Source organism: Rhinoraja longicauda, chromosome 37, assembly GCF_053455715.1.
Source record: "Rhinoraja longicauda isolate Sanriku21f chromosome 37, sRhiLon1.1, whole genome shotgun sequence".
In the NCBI taxonomy this organism is placed as follows: domain Eukaryota; kingdom Metazoa; phylum Chordata; class Chondrichthyes; order Rajiformes; family Arhynchobatidae; genus Rhinoraja; species Rhinoraja longicauda.
In genome coordinates, this window is record NC_135989.1 from 17,525,083 (window position 1) to 17,541,035 (window position 15,953).

The 15,953-nt window shown below is 47.4% G+C and overlaps 1 protein-coding gene across 3 annotated transcripts in view; it reads right to left on the minus strand.

Annotated features, from left to right (window-relative positions):
- gmip (GEM interacting protein) overlaps positions 1-15,953 on the minus strand; it is a 72,821-nt gene that overhangs the window by 31,746 nt on the left and 25,122 nt on the right. For all 3 annotated transcript variants that reach the window (XM_078429533.1, XM_078429532.1, XM_078429534.1), the window contains 3 exons: positions 6,847-6,940; positions 5,771-5,846; positions 4,215-4,284 (listed from right to left, as the gene is read on the minus strand). In XM_078429533.1, the coding sequence (XP_078285659.1) occupies positions 4,215-4,284; positions 5,771-5,846; positions 6,847-6,940 (240 nt within the window). The remainder of the gene's footprint in view (positions 1-4,214; positions 4,285-5,770; positions 5,847-6,846; positions 6,941-15,953) is intronic.

The window sequence follows — 15,953 nt, forward strand, 5'->3', positions numbered from 1 at the left end:
CAGGCCCCGCCACAGTCTGACCTTGGCAGCGAGCAGCCACAGATTAACAGCACTAAGTAGCAATATGCCCTGATGACTCTCAGAGGGAGGATACCAAAGACAAGGATTAATTAAGACGCGGTGAAAGAGACACAAACAGTCTGTGCACAAGAACGGAATCACCAGATAGGGAAGGACAGAGATGACTACAGAAAATTAACAATAGAGATATTTATTAAGTTAATAGAAACACCATAAAACAGAAAACTCGAACAGAGAAATCACTAGATGGATGTAATAATGCGAACGAAAGTTAAAGGAATGACAGGTTCAGCAAATTTTCATGAACATAGAACAGTACAGCACAGGAACAGGCCCTTCAGCCCATAATATCTGTGCTGGATATCACGTTGTACTCATCTCTTCTGCCAGTACATGATCCATATCCCACCATTCTCTGCATATTCAAACGCCTAAATAACTTAAATATGTAAATGTGTAAATATCAAAATATCTCCCAAATATCTTCTACCAATACATGATCCATATCCCACCGTTCTCTGTATATCCAAAGGCTTCTTAAATATCTTAAATATGTAAATGTGTAAATGTCTAAATATCTCCTAAATATCCTCTGCCAGTACCTGATCCATATCCCACCATTCTCTGCATATCCAAAAGCCTCCTGGATGTTGCTATTGTATCTGCCCCCACCACCACCCCTAGCATTAATGCTGTTTCTGTTCTTTCTTTTCATCACTTTACCAGTCGGAGTTTCCAATTGATTCAAGCCTTAAGAGAACATCGCGCCCTGCTGATCACCTTGACTGGCCAATTCTGCAGTTCCTAATCTGACAAATTGTGACCGTCAGTGAAATAAAGTGTCTAGCTAACTTATAGGTAGAGAGCAGTCTGAAGAAGGGTCCCAACCCAAAACGTCACCTGTCCATGTTCCCCAGAGATGTTTGTTGCCTGACCCGCTAAGTTACTCCGGCACTTTATGTTTTCTTTTGAAAAGCAGCATCGGCAGTTCCTTGTTTCTGTACAGTTAACATAGAAACATAGAAACATAGAAAATAGGTGCAGGAGTAGGCCATTCGGCCCTTCGAGCCTGCACCGCCATTCAATATGATCATGGCTGATCATCCAACTCAGTATCCTGTACCTGCCTTCTCTCCATACCCCCTGATCCCTTTAGCCACAAGGGCCACATCTAACTCCCTCTTAAATATAGCCAATGAACTGGCCTCAACTACCTTCTGTGGCAGAGAATTCCACAGATTCACCACTCTCTGTGTGAAAAAAAACGTTCTCATCTCGGTCCTAAAAGACTTCCCCCTTATCCTTAAACTGTTACCCCTTGTTCTGGACTTCCCCAACATCGGGAACAATCTTCCTGCATCTAGCCTGTCCAACCCCTTAAGAATTTTGTAAGTTTCTATAAGATCCCCCCTCAATCTTCTAAATTCCAGCGAGTACAAGCCGAGTCTATCCAGTCTTTCTTCATATGAAAATCCTGCCATCCCAGGAATCAATCTGGTGAACCTTCTCTGTACTCCCTCTATGGCAAGAATGTCTTTCCTCAGATTAGGAGACCAAAACTGTATGCAATACTCCAGGTGTGGTCTCACCAATGCCCTGTACAGCTGCAGCAGAACCTCCCTGCTCCTATACTCAAATCCCCTCGCTATGAATGCACAGGGCAGCACAGTGGCGCAGCGGTAGAGTTACTGCCTTGTAGTGCCAGAGAAACAGGTTCGATCCTGACTCCGGATGCTGTCTGTATGGAATGCAGTATATACCTTCTCTCTGTGACCGCGTGGGTTTCCTCACACATCTCAACGATGTACAGGTTTGTAGGTTAATTGCCTTCTGCAAGTTGTCCCCAGTGTGTCGGGTGGAACTAGTGTACGGGTGACCACTGGTCGGCATGGACTTGGTGGTGTAAAGGGCCTGTTTCACCATCTCCAAACTATACTAACATTTAAGCTTTGAGAGACACACAAAAAGCTGGAGTAACAGCATCTCTGGAGGAAAGGAATAGGTGACTTTTCGGGTCGAGACCATAAACTAAAAAACTTTCCTCTGTGCAATTTTGAGGAGAATAATAATGATGTTTGGATTGGACCTTCTGCCTTCTGTGCTCGAGTCATTAAATTGCATCAAAAAGACCCAGAACGTCCGAGAGTGTCTAAAGAAGGGTCTCGACACGAAGCATCTCTCCAGAGATGCTGCCTGTCCCGCTGAGTTACTCCAGCTTTTTGAGTTTATCTTCAGTTTAAACCAGTATCTGCAGTTCCTTCTTATACATAGAATGTCCGTGAGCCTGGGTGTAAAAGTCAGAACTTGCCGGGCTGACACAGGACGACCGATGTACCTGCATTGCTTTAAAGCGAGTCTGCTCCACATTGATAAAGTGTGTTTGTACTGAGACCAATGCACAGGCTCCGGGCTGGGCTGGCATGCGCTGATCTCCCCGATACTGCTGTACTAACCGTTCCCAACAACTTGAAACACTTAGTAAGAATGCAGAGCAGCCAGATAGTCCAGTTCCGTGAGGGGACACTCACACAAGGAACGTGCCAATACCCAGGAGCACAAAAGCAGCCTCTGTACACCGCCAGATAGTTTGTTCCAACTTCTTCAATAAGAAGATCATCAGATTCTTTCACTCACACAGCAGCAGCTCATTCTGTGCTCACGTTTTGTTAACTACACTTTCGTCATTGTACTGGGCTGATGAGGGAAATCACAGCCACACCTGTGGTGGTGCAGCGGTAGAGTTGCTGCCTCACAGTGCAGGTTCCATCCTGACTACGGGTGCTGTCTCTACGGAGCTTGTATGTTCTCTTGTTTTACAATATAAGGAGTGGGAAATATATGTAAATACATATGCACACACATATCATATATACATATACACACACACATACACATAAAAACAAACAATAATACTGCAAAAAGACAAAATAAATGCAATGAAGCAGGGTCCCGACCCGAATCGTCACCTATCCATGTTCTCCAGAAATGCTGCCTGACGTGGTGAGTTACTCCTGCACTTTGTGTCTATCTTCGGTATAAACCAGCATCTGCAGTTCCTTGTTTCTGCATTCACCACTTAAACCCTGGCTGTCTTGGTGATACTGTATACACTGGAATTTCTTGTATACACTGGAATTTAGAAGGATGAGAGGAGATCTTATCGAAACGTATAAGATTATTAAGGGGTTGGACATGTTAGAGGCAGGAAACATGTTCCCAATGTTGGGGGAGTCCAGAACAAGGGACCACAGTTTAAGAATAAGTGGTAGGCCATTTAGAACGGAGATGAGGAAAAACTTTTTCAGTCAGAGTTGTGAATCTGTGGAATTCTCTGCCTCAGAAGGCAGTGGAGGCCAATTCTCTGAATGCATTCAAGAGAGAGCTAGATAGAGCTCTTAAGGGTAGCGGAGTCAGGGGGTACGGGGAGAAGGCAGGAACGGGGTACTGATTGAGAATGATCAGCCATGATCACATTGAATGGCGGTGGTGGCTCGAAGGGCCGAATGGCCTCCTGCACATATTGTCTATTGTCTATTGACCCACTTTTATTTACCCAGGCAAATTGAATCCAAAAACCAGGTCTCACATCAGATCTGTCTCCTTCTGACTGGTCCTGCACCCTCCTGCCTGGTCACCTGGAGCAGAGGTGCCTGGAACGAGCTATCAGACGTATAAATGGATAGGCACAAAGTGCTGGAGTAACACAGCAGACTTATATCCACTGGAATTTAGAAGGATGAGAAGGGATCTTATAGAAACATATAAAATTCTTAAGAGATTGGTCAGGCTAGATGCAGGAAAAATGGTCCCGATGTTGGGGGAGTCCAGAACCAGGGGTCACAGTTCAAGAATAAGGGGTCGACCATTTAGGACTGAGATGAGGAAAAACTTTTTCACCCAGAGCGTTGTGAATCTGTGGAATTCTGTGCCACAGAAGGCAGTGGAGGCCAATTCACTGGATGTATTCAAGAGAAAGTTAGATTTAGTTCTAAGGGTTAACAGAATCAAGGGGTATGGGGAGAAAGCAGGAACCGGGTACTGATTTTGGATGGTCAGTCACGATCGTATTGAATGGCGTTGCTGGCTCAAAGGGCTGAATGGCCTACTCCTGCACCTATTTTCTATGTTTTCCATGTTTACTATGGGTCAGGCAGCATCTCTGGAGAAGAGGAACAGACACACAGGTTGCGTACGTGAAGTTTGGAACTCGTCCCTCTCCTCCATTTTGTGGTCATGGCAACCCGGGAAGGAATCCTCATTCACCTGAAGGAAGAACAACGGAAACAGTCATTTCATGAGTGAAACTTTGCTCCCAAGATGAAACATTTCAATTAAACGTTACATGGAGTCATACAGTGTGGGAGCAGGCCCTTCTGCCCATCTCACTCATGCCAACCAAGCTGCCCCATCTACACTAGTCTTACCTGCCTGTGTTTGGTCCATATCCCTCCAAATCTTTCCTATCCATGCACCTGTCTAAATTTCTTTTAAATATTGTTATAGTTTCTGGTTCAACTACAACCTCTGGCAGCCAATTCCATACACCTGATGTATCTCTAAACTAAATTAAACAATGGCTGATGTGGATCATAGTGCTATCTATCTGCCTTGGCTCCTTATCCTTAAATGCCTTAACATCAACAATCCAACAAATGTGGTCTTGAAACTATCACTTGAACTGGCGTGTAGCGTTATGGGATGAGTATTTCTACTGCACTTCATGTGTAGGGAGGAACTGCAGATGCTGGTTTAAACAGAAGATATTCACATAAAGCTGGAGTAACTCAGCGGGACAGGCAGACTCCCTGGAGAAAAGGAATGGGTTTCGGGTCAGTCTGAAGAAGGGTCTCGACCCGAAACATCACCCATTCCTTTTCTCCAGAGATGCTGCCTGACCCGCTGAGTTACTCCAGCACTCTGTGAAACGTCACCTATCCATGTTCTCCACAGATGCTGCCTGACCCGCTGAGTTACTCCAGCTCTCTGTGAAACGTCACCTATCCATGTTCTCCAGAGATGCTGCCTGACCCGCTGAGTTACTCCAGCACTCTGTGAAACGTCACCTATCCATGTTCTCCAGAGATGCTGCCTGACCCGCTGAGTTACTCCAGCTTTTTGTGTCATACTTCATGTGAAGATCAGCTTCTCTGGGTACTGAACTGGGAACTGTCCAGGTCTATTTGCACCATCCAAGCCATTGGTTCTACTTTATATTTCCATATTGTTTCCGCATGTGATGTTTCAATAAAGCATGATCAGTTCGCAGGGTAATTCCTTGCCAAAGGCAACGTCATACATGACTGCGTAATGGTAAATATTGCACAATTGAAGTCCGTCCTACCACCCAATCACTTACTGCACCAGCTTTGCCAGAAGTCAGTCTTGGCAATGTTCTGTACCTTCTGCTTTGAAAGATGGCATCTAGCCTAACAACAATATTCAGCAATCTGACCAAGGGTGGACACAGAGTGCTGGAGTAACTCAGCGGGTCAGGCAGCATCTCTGGAGAACATGGATAGGTGACGTTTCAGGTTGGGACCCTACTTCAGTCCGACCTGAAACGTCACCTATCCATGTTCTCCAGAGATGCTGCCTGGCCTGTTGAGTTACTCCAGCACTTTTGTGTCCTTTTGTGTGAAGCAGCATCTGCAGTTCTTTGTACAGTCTGACCAAGAGTGCTGGGCAGGAATGTCTTCATCATCTCTGCTGGTAAGGCGAGGTGGATGTGAAGCAGATACTCAGGACTTACCGGACTCTCGCCCTCAGGAGATTGTTCTGGCGATGTTAAGCTGCCTTCTGCTTCTGTCAAGAACAGGTCCACTGTGCTGGATTGGTAAGAACAGTATGGTGTTAACTTACAACAGATTAGTTCACAAGTTCATAAGTGATAGGAGCAGAATTAGGCCATTCGGCCCAGCAACTCTACTCCGCCATTCAAACATGGCTGAACTATCTCACCCTCCTAACCCCATTCTCCTGCCTTCTCCTCACAACCTCTGACACCCGCACTAATTAAGAATCTATCTATCTCTGCCTTAAAAATATCAATTGATTTGACTTCCACATACTTCTGTGGCAAAGAATTCCACAGATTCACCACTGACTAAAGAAATTACTCCTCATCTCCTTCCTAAAGGAACGTCCCTTAATTCTGAGGTTTTGACCTCTAGTCTTAGACTCTCTCACCAGTGGAAACATCCTCTCCACATCCACTCTATCCAAGCCTTTCATTATTCGAGAAACTCTATCAGAGAAATCTGCTACAGTTATTGGTCATGGTTTCTTGATCGGAGGGGAGGGGGGGTTGGGGTGGGGGGTGGGGTTGCTCCCCATCTGTTGGGCGATGAGGAGCAATTCATGGCCTATAACCAAGACCACAGCCCCTCTTTTCAATTGGCGTCTTTAGAGATACAGCGCAGAAACAGACCCTTCAGCCCACCAAGTCCGCACCCACCAGCGATCACCCTGTAAACTAGCACTATCCTACACATGAGAGACAATTTACAGAAGCCAATTGACCTACAAACCTGCACATCTTTGGAGTGTGGGAGGAAACCAGAGCACCTGGAGAAAACCCGTGTTGTCAATGGGAGAGCGTACAAACTCCACACAGACAGCGCCCGTTGTCAGGACTAAACGCGGGTCTCTGGTGCAGTGAGGAAGCGGCACTACCACCGCACCGCCCTAAACTAAACAACGAGGCATGACAACAGTGCTGAGACGCGCTGAACTCATTGGTCAGGTTATTTTTTTCGCATCAAGTCTGAGCGCAGCGCAGTAGAGCCGGAATCATCTGGGACCCAGCACGGCTTCCGTTCTACTCACGAGTTTCCAAAGGAAATTTCAAATGCATCCAGCTCCCGGAATATTTCACTGAAACGTCTCGGCTTCTCGGTGCTTTCGTCTTGAGCACCTAAACCTGCATAGAGAACAGAGTTCATTAGATGGAGATTTGGAGAGTCTCTCTCTCTGACACTCTCTCTATGACTCTCTCTCACTCTCCCCTCTCTCCCTCTCCCCTCTCTCTCTCTCTCTCTGACTCTCTTTCTCTCTCTCTCACTCTCTATCTCTGACTCTCTCTCCCTCTCCCCTCTCTCTCTCTCTCTGACTCTCTCGCTCTCCCTCTCCCCCTCTCTCTCTCTGTGACTCTCTTTCTCTCTCTGTGACTCTCTCTCTCTCTGTCTCTCGCTCTCCCTCTCTCCCTCTCTCCCTCTCCCCTCTCTGACTCGCTTTCTCTCTCTCTCGCTCTCCCTCTCTCCCCTCTCTCTGTGTGACTCTCCTTCTCTTTCTCTCCCCTCTCTCTGTGACTCTTTCACTCTCTGACTCTCTCCCTCTCCTCTCTCTCTCTCTCTCTCTCTCTCTCTCTCTCTCTCTCTCTCTCTCTCTCTCTCTCTCTCTCTCTCTCTCTCTCTCTCTCTCTCTCTCTCTCTCTCTCTCTCTCTCTCTCTCTCTCTCTCTCTCTCTCTCTCTCTCTCTCTCTCTCTCTCTCTCTCTCTTTGACTCTCTCTGTGACTCTCTCTGTGACTCTCTCTGTGACTCTCTCTCTCTCTCTCTCTCTCTGCTTTTCACTGTACCTCGGGGTACATGTGACAATACGGGGACTGACAGATGAAAGAATAGACCGGCTGGGCTTATATTCACTGGAATTTAGAAGGATGAGAGGGGATCTTATAGAAACATATAAAATTCTTAAAGGATTAGACAGGCTGGATGCAGGAAAAATGTTCCTGATGTTGAAGGAATCCAGAACCAGGGGCCACACAATTTAAGAATAAGGGATAGGCCATTTAGGACTGAAACGAGGAAAAACTTCTTCACCCAGAGAGTTGTGAATCTGTGGAATTCTCTGCCATGTAAGGCAGTGGAGGCCAATTGACCGGATGTTATCAAGAGGGGGTTAGATTTAGTTATTAGGGCTAATGGAATCAAGGGATATGGATGATCAGCCATGATCATATTGAATTTCGGTGCTGGCTCGAAATGCCGAATGGCCTACTCCTGCACCTGTTTTTCTAATAAAGTAATATATAAGCTGACTCTCTCTCTCAAGGCTCTGCCCCTCATTTGTCCTCAGTAAGGAACGCTGATGGAATGCTCGCAGGATTCCTACTGTCCCTCTCCTCCCCAGCAAGGCAGGAGTTGATGTCAGGTGCTGTGTGAGGGTTGGCCCCAGAGTGTACATGCATCGGACAAGTTTGAAGAGATATGGACCAGACGCAGGCAGGTGGGACTAGTGTAGCTGGGATATGTGTAGGAAAACAACTGCAGATGCTGGTTAAAATCGAAGAGAGACACAAAATGCTGGAGTAACTCAGCGGGACAGGCAGCATCTCTGGAGAGAAGGAATGGGTGACGTTTTGGGTCGAGACCCTTCTTCAGACTGAAACGTCACCCATTCCTTCTCTCCAGAGATGCTGCCTGTCCCGCTGAGTTACTCCGGCATTTTGTGTCTATCTTCGGTTTAAACCAGGATCTGCAGTTCCTTCCTATGGCCTTTGTGTTCCTTCTCATCACCTTCCCTCTTCCCTTTCCCCTTGCCTGTCACAATCTGCCTTGTTTCTCTCTCTCATCTGCCTCATTCCATTACCTTCCTGCCTCTAAAATAATCACAAGTGCTGGAGTAACTCAGCGGGTCAGGCAGTATCTCTGGAGGATATGGGAACATGGGTAGGCAATGTTTTGGGTCGGAATCGTCTTCACACTCCAGTCTTCCAGCGCCTTGTGTTTGTTTTTTTTATAAACCAGCAACCGCAGTTCCTAGTTCCTCATCTATCTGCCTCGGTCTCCGAACTTCACCCTCCCCCTCCCCACCTGCCTCGAGCTGCCCCTCATCCCTCTACCTTCCTCTGCTTCACACACTCTCACACACAAACTCACACACAAACTCACACACAAACGCACACACAAACCCACACACAAACCCACACACAAACCCACACACAAACGCACACACAAACGCACACACAAAAGCACACACAAACTCACACACAAACTCACACAAATTTACACACAAACTCACACACAAATTTACACACAAACTCACAAACAAATGCACACACAAACGCACACACAAACTCACAGTAGCTCACACAAACACACACACACAAACACACACAAGTTCACACAAACACACACAAACACACACAAACACACACCTCTCCAAATGCCATTTGTTTAGGAAGTACACTGCTGTTTCTGTTCTTTAGTTGCTTTGATATAAACTTTGCTTGCTGACAGGTTACAGCAGAATTACTTTCCAAACTGCAGGACAATCCGCTCCACATAACATTCCACCAGCTGACAGCTCTGACGATTTCCAGGCCATTAACTTACAAATCTGGGCCCATGCAGGACGTGTGATGTGCGGTCCATGTACACAGAGCGTAGGTGGGTCAACCTCAGTGGATGAGGCAGCACTCTTACCCTGCCCTTCTCCAGCAGCGAGATGCTCCCACAAACTCTGCACCACCACCGAGATTCTGCTGGCGTCGGCAGCAGAAGCCCGGAGACGGCACTGCGGAACAAGGTTCCGAGGCTCGGAGCGGCTTCCTGTGAGAGGCAGACAGAGACCGACCACAAACGGATGGAACTGCAAGATCAGAGAGGAAGGAGGGGAGAGCAAGGCCTGCTGTACACTGACAATAACAATAGGTGCAGGAGTAGGCCATTCGGCCCTTCGAGCCTGTACGCACTGCCATTCAATGTGATCATGGCTGATCATTCTCAATCAGTACCCCGTTCCTGCCTTCTCCCCATACCCCCTGACTCCGCTATCCTTAAGAGCTCTATCCAGCTCTCTCTTGAATGCATTCAGAGAATTGGCCTCCACTGCCTTCTGAGGCAGAGAATTCCACAGATTCACAACTCTCTGACTTAATTTTTTTTTCCTCATCTCAGTTCTAAATGGCCTACCCCTTATTCTTAAACTGTGGCCCCTGGTTCTGGACTCCCCCAACATTGGGAACATGTTTCCTGCCTTTAACGTGTCCAACCCCTTAATAATCTTATACGTTTCGATAATATCTCCTCTCATCCTTCTAAATTCCAGTGTATACAAGCCTAGTCGCTCCAGTCTTTCAACATATGGTAGTCCCGCCATTCCGGGAATTATCACTGCGTTCCATTTACAGTGCAGTACTGCAGGGACTGTGCTCAATCATCACTGATGTTGATGGTTCTTGGGAACAAGTGCCGGGAATGTCTCTCCCCACTTGTCATACCCCCACTCCCACTCCCCCGTCAAGCCCATTGTCTTTGCAAGATACTCCCAGTGGGTAACAAATCAGCCCATCGAACACAGTGGTAAGCAGCGACCTACATAGAGCCTTCACTTCCTCTCCACCACACGCACAGGGTCAACCACCAAAACTCCTCAGCAGCAGAGGAAGAAGCAGAGAATAAAGCAAGACTTTTCACGTCTACTTCTGCTTTCACCCATTACCTCTACATTTCTCTCCCTCCCCCCCCCCCCCCCCCCCCCCCCGACAACTTGGTAACATAGAAACATAGAAAATAGGTGCAGGAGTAGGCCATTCGAGCCTGTACGCACCGCCATTCAATATGATCATGGCTGATCATCTACAATCAGTACCCCGTTCCTGCTTTTTCCCCTTACCCCTTGATTCCGTTAGCCCTAAGAGCCACATCCACTCTATCTTGAATACATCCAGTGAATTGGCCTCCGCTGCCTTCTGTGGAAAAGAATTCCACAGATTCACAACGCTCTGAGTGAAAATAATAAAGGGCAAAATACTGTGATTTTTTAGTTTGCAGATACAGCGTGAAAACAGGCCCTTCGGCCCACCGAGTCCGCACCGACCAGCGATCCTTGTACATTAACACTATCCTACATAAACTAGGGACAATTTTACATTCATACCAAGCCAATTAACCTACAAACCTGCAAGTCTTTGAAGTGCGGGAGGAAACCGGAGATCTCGGTGAAAACCCACACAGGTCACGGGGAGAACGTACAAATAGACAAGCAACTTGGATAAGGTGCACATTAAAAGGATTGTGTCGTGCCTTTTTCTTCCCAATGCCAAAGGTTTTGGGCGGGGAAAGCAGAAAGAGGAAAGTAATGTTAAAAGTGTCCAAAATTCCATTGAAATCGATTTTTAATGAACTCCTTTTGTCAAAAGAACATGCCTAATAGAACACAGGAAGGTGGGATGATTAATGCAGCAATAAATATTTTTGAGACAGTCGGAAATTATTATGTGAATCTTAAACGAATTGAAGTAGTGTTGACTAGTCTAGAAAGCTCTTAGATATTCACAATGTGCTGGAGTAACTAAGCGGGACAGGCAGCATCTCTGGAGAAAAGGAATAGGTGACATTTCAGGTCGAGACCCTCCATCAGACTGATGAAGTTTGACCCAAAATGTCGCCCATTCCTTCTCTCCAGAGACGCTGCCTGTCCTGCTGAGTTACTCTGGCATTTTGAGCCTATCTTCGGTGTAAACCAGCATCTGCAGTTCCTTCTTATGCATACTAGAAAGCTCTTATCCAAATACCATTGACAATGTAGCTCAGCAGGTAGGGCCACTGCCTCACAGCGCCTGAGACCCAGGTTCAATCCTGACTTCGGGTGTTGTCTGTGTGCAGTTTGCATGTTCCCCTGTGATAGTGTGGGTTTCTCCCTGATTTCCTCCCACATTCACAATATGTGCGGGTGAGCAACATAACATTCCCCTGCTAATTGGGTGTCAATTCCCCTCGAAAATGTTGCGTCAACAAGTGGTAGAATGTAGGGATTTTAGGAGTTTAGAGATTCAGCGTGGAAACAGGCCAATCGTCCCACTGAGTCACTAACACTATCATACACACGATTGACAATTTATTTACCGAAGCTAATTAACCTATAAACCTGTACGTCATCATCATCATATATATACAGCGCGGATAATGTCTTGGTAATGCAGGAGGAAGCCGGAGCTACTGGAGTAAAGCCACGCGGTCAAAGGGGAGAACGTGCAAACTCCGTACAGACAGCACCCGTAGTCAGGATCAAACCTGGGTCTCTGGCCCAGTGAGGCAGCAACTCTACCGCTGCACCACTGGGCTGCCCAGATGATGAGAATGTGGGGAGAATAGGCAGTGGGATTAATGGTGGATTAATGGTTAATTAATGGTTGAAGGGGCCTGTTCCCATACTGTATCTCTCTTTGACTATTAGTAAACAAAACACAAGCCTCTATACCACCTCCCTATCTCGTAGATAGATGGAAAATGAAACCCATCTCCCAGGTTTGGATGAATTGTTTTTGAACGAACACACATGGCCTTTGTGTGGGAGGGGGAAAACAAAAATCACGAGGGACCTATCATAGAGCAAGGTTAAGGTCGCCAACTGTCCCGTATTAGCCGGGACATCCCGTATTTTGGGCTAAATTAGTTTGTCCCGTACGGGACCGCTCTTGTCCCGTGTTAGTAGGGTTGCCGACTTCCTCACTCCCAAATAAGGGACAAGGGGTGACATCACCGCCCCGCGTCCCACGCGGCCGCCATTGGTGGAGCGGGAGCACGTGGCCGCTGGCTGGGTGAGGTCATGTGGGGCGGCGATGTCTCCCTTTGTCCCTTATTTGGGAGTGAGGAAGTTGGCAACCCGAAACAAAGTTGAGAAAGGGAGAAAATGTCATTTTAAAGGCCTCTTCAAGAACCAGAGGACATAGGTTTAGGTGAGTGGGGAAAGATTTAATAGGAACCCGAGGACCATCTTTTTCCACACCGGGTGAAATTCTGCCCACATTGTCTGTGCCGAAAATGCCGAAAGCCAAAGACTAAATGTTGCAACCTCCAATTACCAGCCTCTCCTCGGAAGCTCACCACTAGGACAGGGATTAGCCTTGCCGGGCTGTGACTTGAGGCTAGAAACAAGACACAAAGTGCTGGAGTAACTCAGCGGGTCAAGCAGCATCTCTGGAGAACAGAGCCACACAGCATGGAAACAAGCCTTTCGGCCCAATCTACATGTCCCATTCACACTAGTCCTTCCTGCTTGCGTTTGGCCCATGTCCCTCGAAACCTGTCATATCCATGTACCTGTCCAAATGATTTTAAAAAGTTGTGATAATACCTACCTCAAACACCTCCTCCGGCAGCTCGTTCCAGATACACATCACCCTTTGAGTAAAATAGTTTCCTATTAAATCTTACCCGTCTCACCTTAAACCTGTGTCTTCTGGCTCTTGATTCCCCTACTCTGGGTAAAAGATTCTGTGCATTTACCCGATCTCTTCCTCTCGTGATCTTACACATGGATAGCTGACATTTCGGGTCAGAGCCCTTCTTCAGACGAGAGGCTCCTTGATTATATTTCGCCACCACCAAAGAAAAGAGTATGCTTTTAATCCCATCACATGTCTGCGCAACCATTAAATCTCGGTTCATAGCTCCCAATCCCTTCAATGGGTGTTCTCGTTGTTCATTAACCAATTAATTTCAGTCCCTGCCAAAAGATTGGTATTTACAACTGCCAGAGGTAAACACACACCTACTAATCTGCCCCTCTCAACAATCCCGCTCACATTCCTCTCATTCCTAGCCCTTCACTGGCCACACGTATTGCTTTTAGTTTAGTTTAGAGATACAGCACAGAAACAGGCCCATCAGCCCACTGAGTCCACGCAGACCAATAATCCCTGCACACTAACACTAACCTACACACGCTAGGAACAATTTTTCAATCAACCTACAAACCTGTACGTCTCTGGAGATGTGGGAGGAAACCGGAGATCCCGGAGAAAACCCACGCAGGTCACAGGAAGGAAATGCAAACTCCGTACAGTCAGCACCCATAGTCAGGATGGAACCCGGGTCCCTGGCGCTGTGAGGCAGCAACTCTACCGCTGCGCCACCGTGGAGCCCCTACCGTGAAGCCATTCCCCATTCCCGCACACCTCTGTTTACCTGATGGTGCTGATTCGAACGGCAGTTTATGGGAAAGGTAGAGAGTAGTTGGAGCCAGGCGCCCAGTTGAACTTACATATCTGTTGTGCAGCTGCAAGTAAGAATGTCATTGTTCCATTTTGGAACATATGACAAGTAAACATTCTTGACTGAAACGAATGCGATGACACTGTCACACTATATTCTGCACTCTGGTATTTTTCTCTACGCTCTCTCTTTTGTACTTGAGTAATGGCTCGATTGTATTCATGAATAGCATTGCTAAACTTTAGTTTAGTTTAGTTTAGAGATACAGAGCGGAAACAGTCCCTTCGGCCCACTGGGTCCGCGCCGCCCAGCGATCCCCGCACATTAACACTATCCTACACACACTAGGGACAATTGTTTTTTACATTTGTCCAGCCAATTAACCTACAGACCTGCACATCTTTGGAGTGTGGGAGGAAACCGAAGATCTCGGAGAAAACCCACGCAGGTCATGGGGAGAACGTACAAACTCCGTACAGACAGCATCAGTAGTCAGGATGGAACCCGGGTCTCCGGTGCTGCATTTTCTGTAAGGCAGCAACTCTACCGCTGCGCCACCGTGACTGGTTAGAAAGAATCCGTAACGGAAAGCTTTTCCACTGTATCTCGGTACACGTGACTAGTCAGTGTGGACTCGGTGGGCCGAAGAGCCTGTTTCTGCGCTGTATCTCTAAACTAAACTAAACTGAATAAATCAATACCAGTTTCTCTAACGTTAGGTGTTCACCTCCTCATTTTGAAATTGGCCCATGATGGTGGGGTTAATAATGAGCCTGGGGCTTGGGTAGACCAGGCACAACCGTACTAAGCATTAGAGTGCAAGACAGTAGACCACACTGAGTCCGTGTAGAAGAGTCGTCACGTATTTACATGCCTTCTTGTATCATATCATATATCATATCATATCATATATATACAGCCGGAAACAGGCCTTTTCGGCCCACCAAGTCCGTGCCGCCCAGCGATCCCCGCACATTAACACTATCCTACACCCACTAGGGACAATTTTTACATTTACCCAGCCAATTAACCTACATACCTGTACGTCTTTGGAGTGTGGGAGGAAACCGAAGATCTCGGAGAAAACCCACGCAGGTCACGGGGAGAACGTACAAACTCCTTACAGTGCAGCACCCGTAGTCAGGATCGAACCTGAGTCTCCGGCGCTGCATTCGCTGTAAAGCAGCAACTCTACCGCTGCGCTACCGTGCCGCCCTCCCTCAAGTCCAAAGTTTAAAACAATAGTGTGAGTCTTAACTCTGCCATAAAGGCCGCTCCAAGAGGCCGAGCGAGCTGATGGGACAGGGCCTACAGCGGCATGGAGCAGTGGTGGAGGACACCAAGACCCAGATGGGCTGCTCCTTGCCTTCTGGCTGAACTTCTCACCCACCATTATCATCTTTGGACACCCTGCGTGTAAGGGAGAGGGTAGGGCTGAGGATGTCCTGGTTGGGTTGCTCCTGGGCCTGGCCAAGCTGGCCATCTGCGAGTCACGGCGCCAGACGGAAGAGGGCTCTGCCCGAGCCGGCTGCCTGCCCCTATTCCAGGGTTACGTCCGTCCGTGCCCGGGTGGGTTTAGAGAGGGATCACGTGCTGTCCACGGGTGGCCTGGGGGATTTCCGGGACCATGGAGGTGGGGAGAAAGGATGGGTAGTTGTTTAAAGAAAAGGATAGTTGTTTAAAGAAAATTAATTTAAGAATAAGGGGTCGGCCATTTAAGACTGAGATGAGAAAAAAAAATGTCACCCAGAAGTTGTGAATCTGTGGAATTCTCTGCCACAGAAGGCAGTGGAGGCCAATTCACTCGATGTTTTCAAAAGAGAACAAGATTTAGCTCTTAGGGCTAACGGAATCAAGAGATATGGGGAGAAAGCAGGAACGGGGTACTGATTGTGGATGATCAGCCATGACCGTGACCATATCACCCCCGTCCTTTACAAACTCCACTGGCTCCCCATCCCCCAGAGAATCCAATACAAAATCCTCCTCATGAC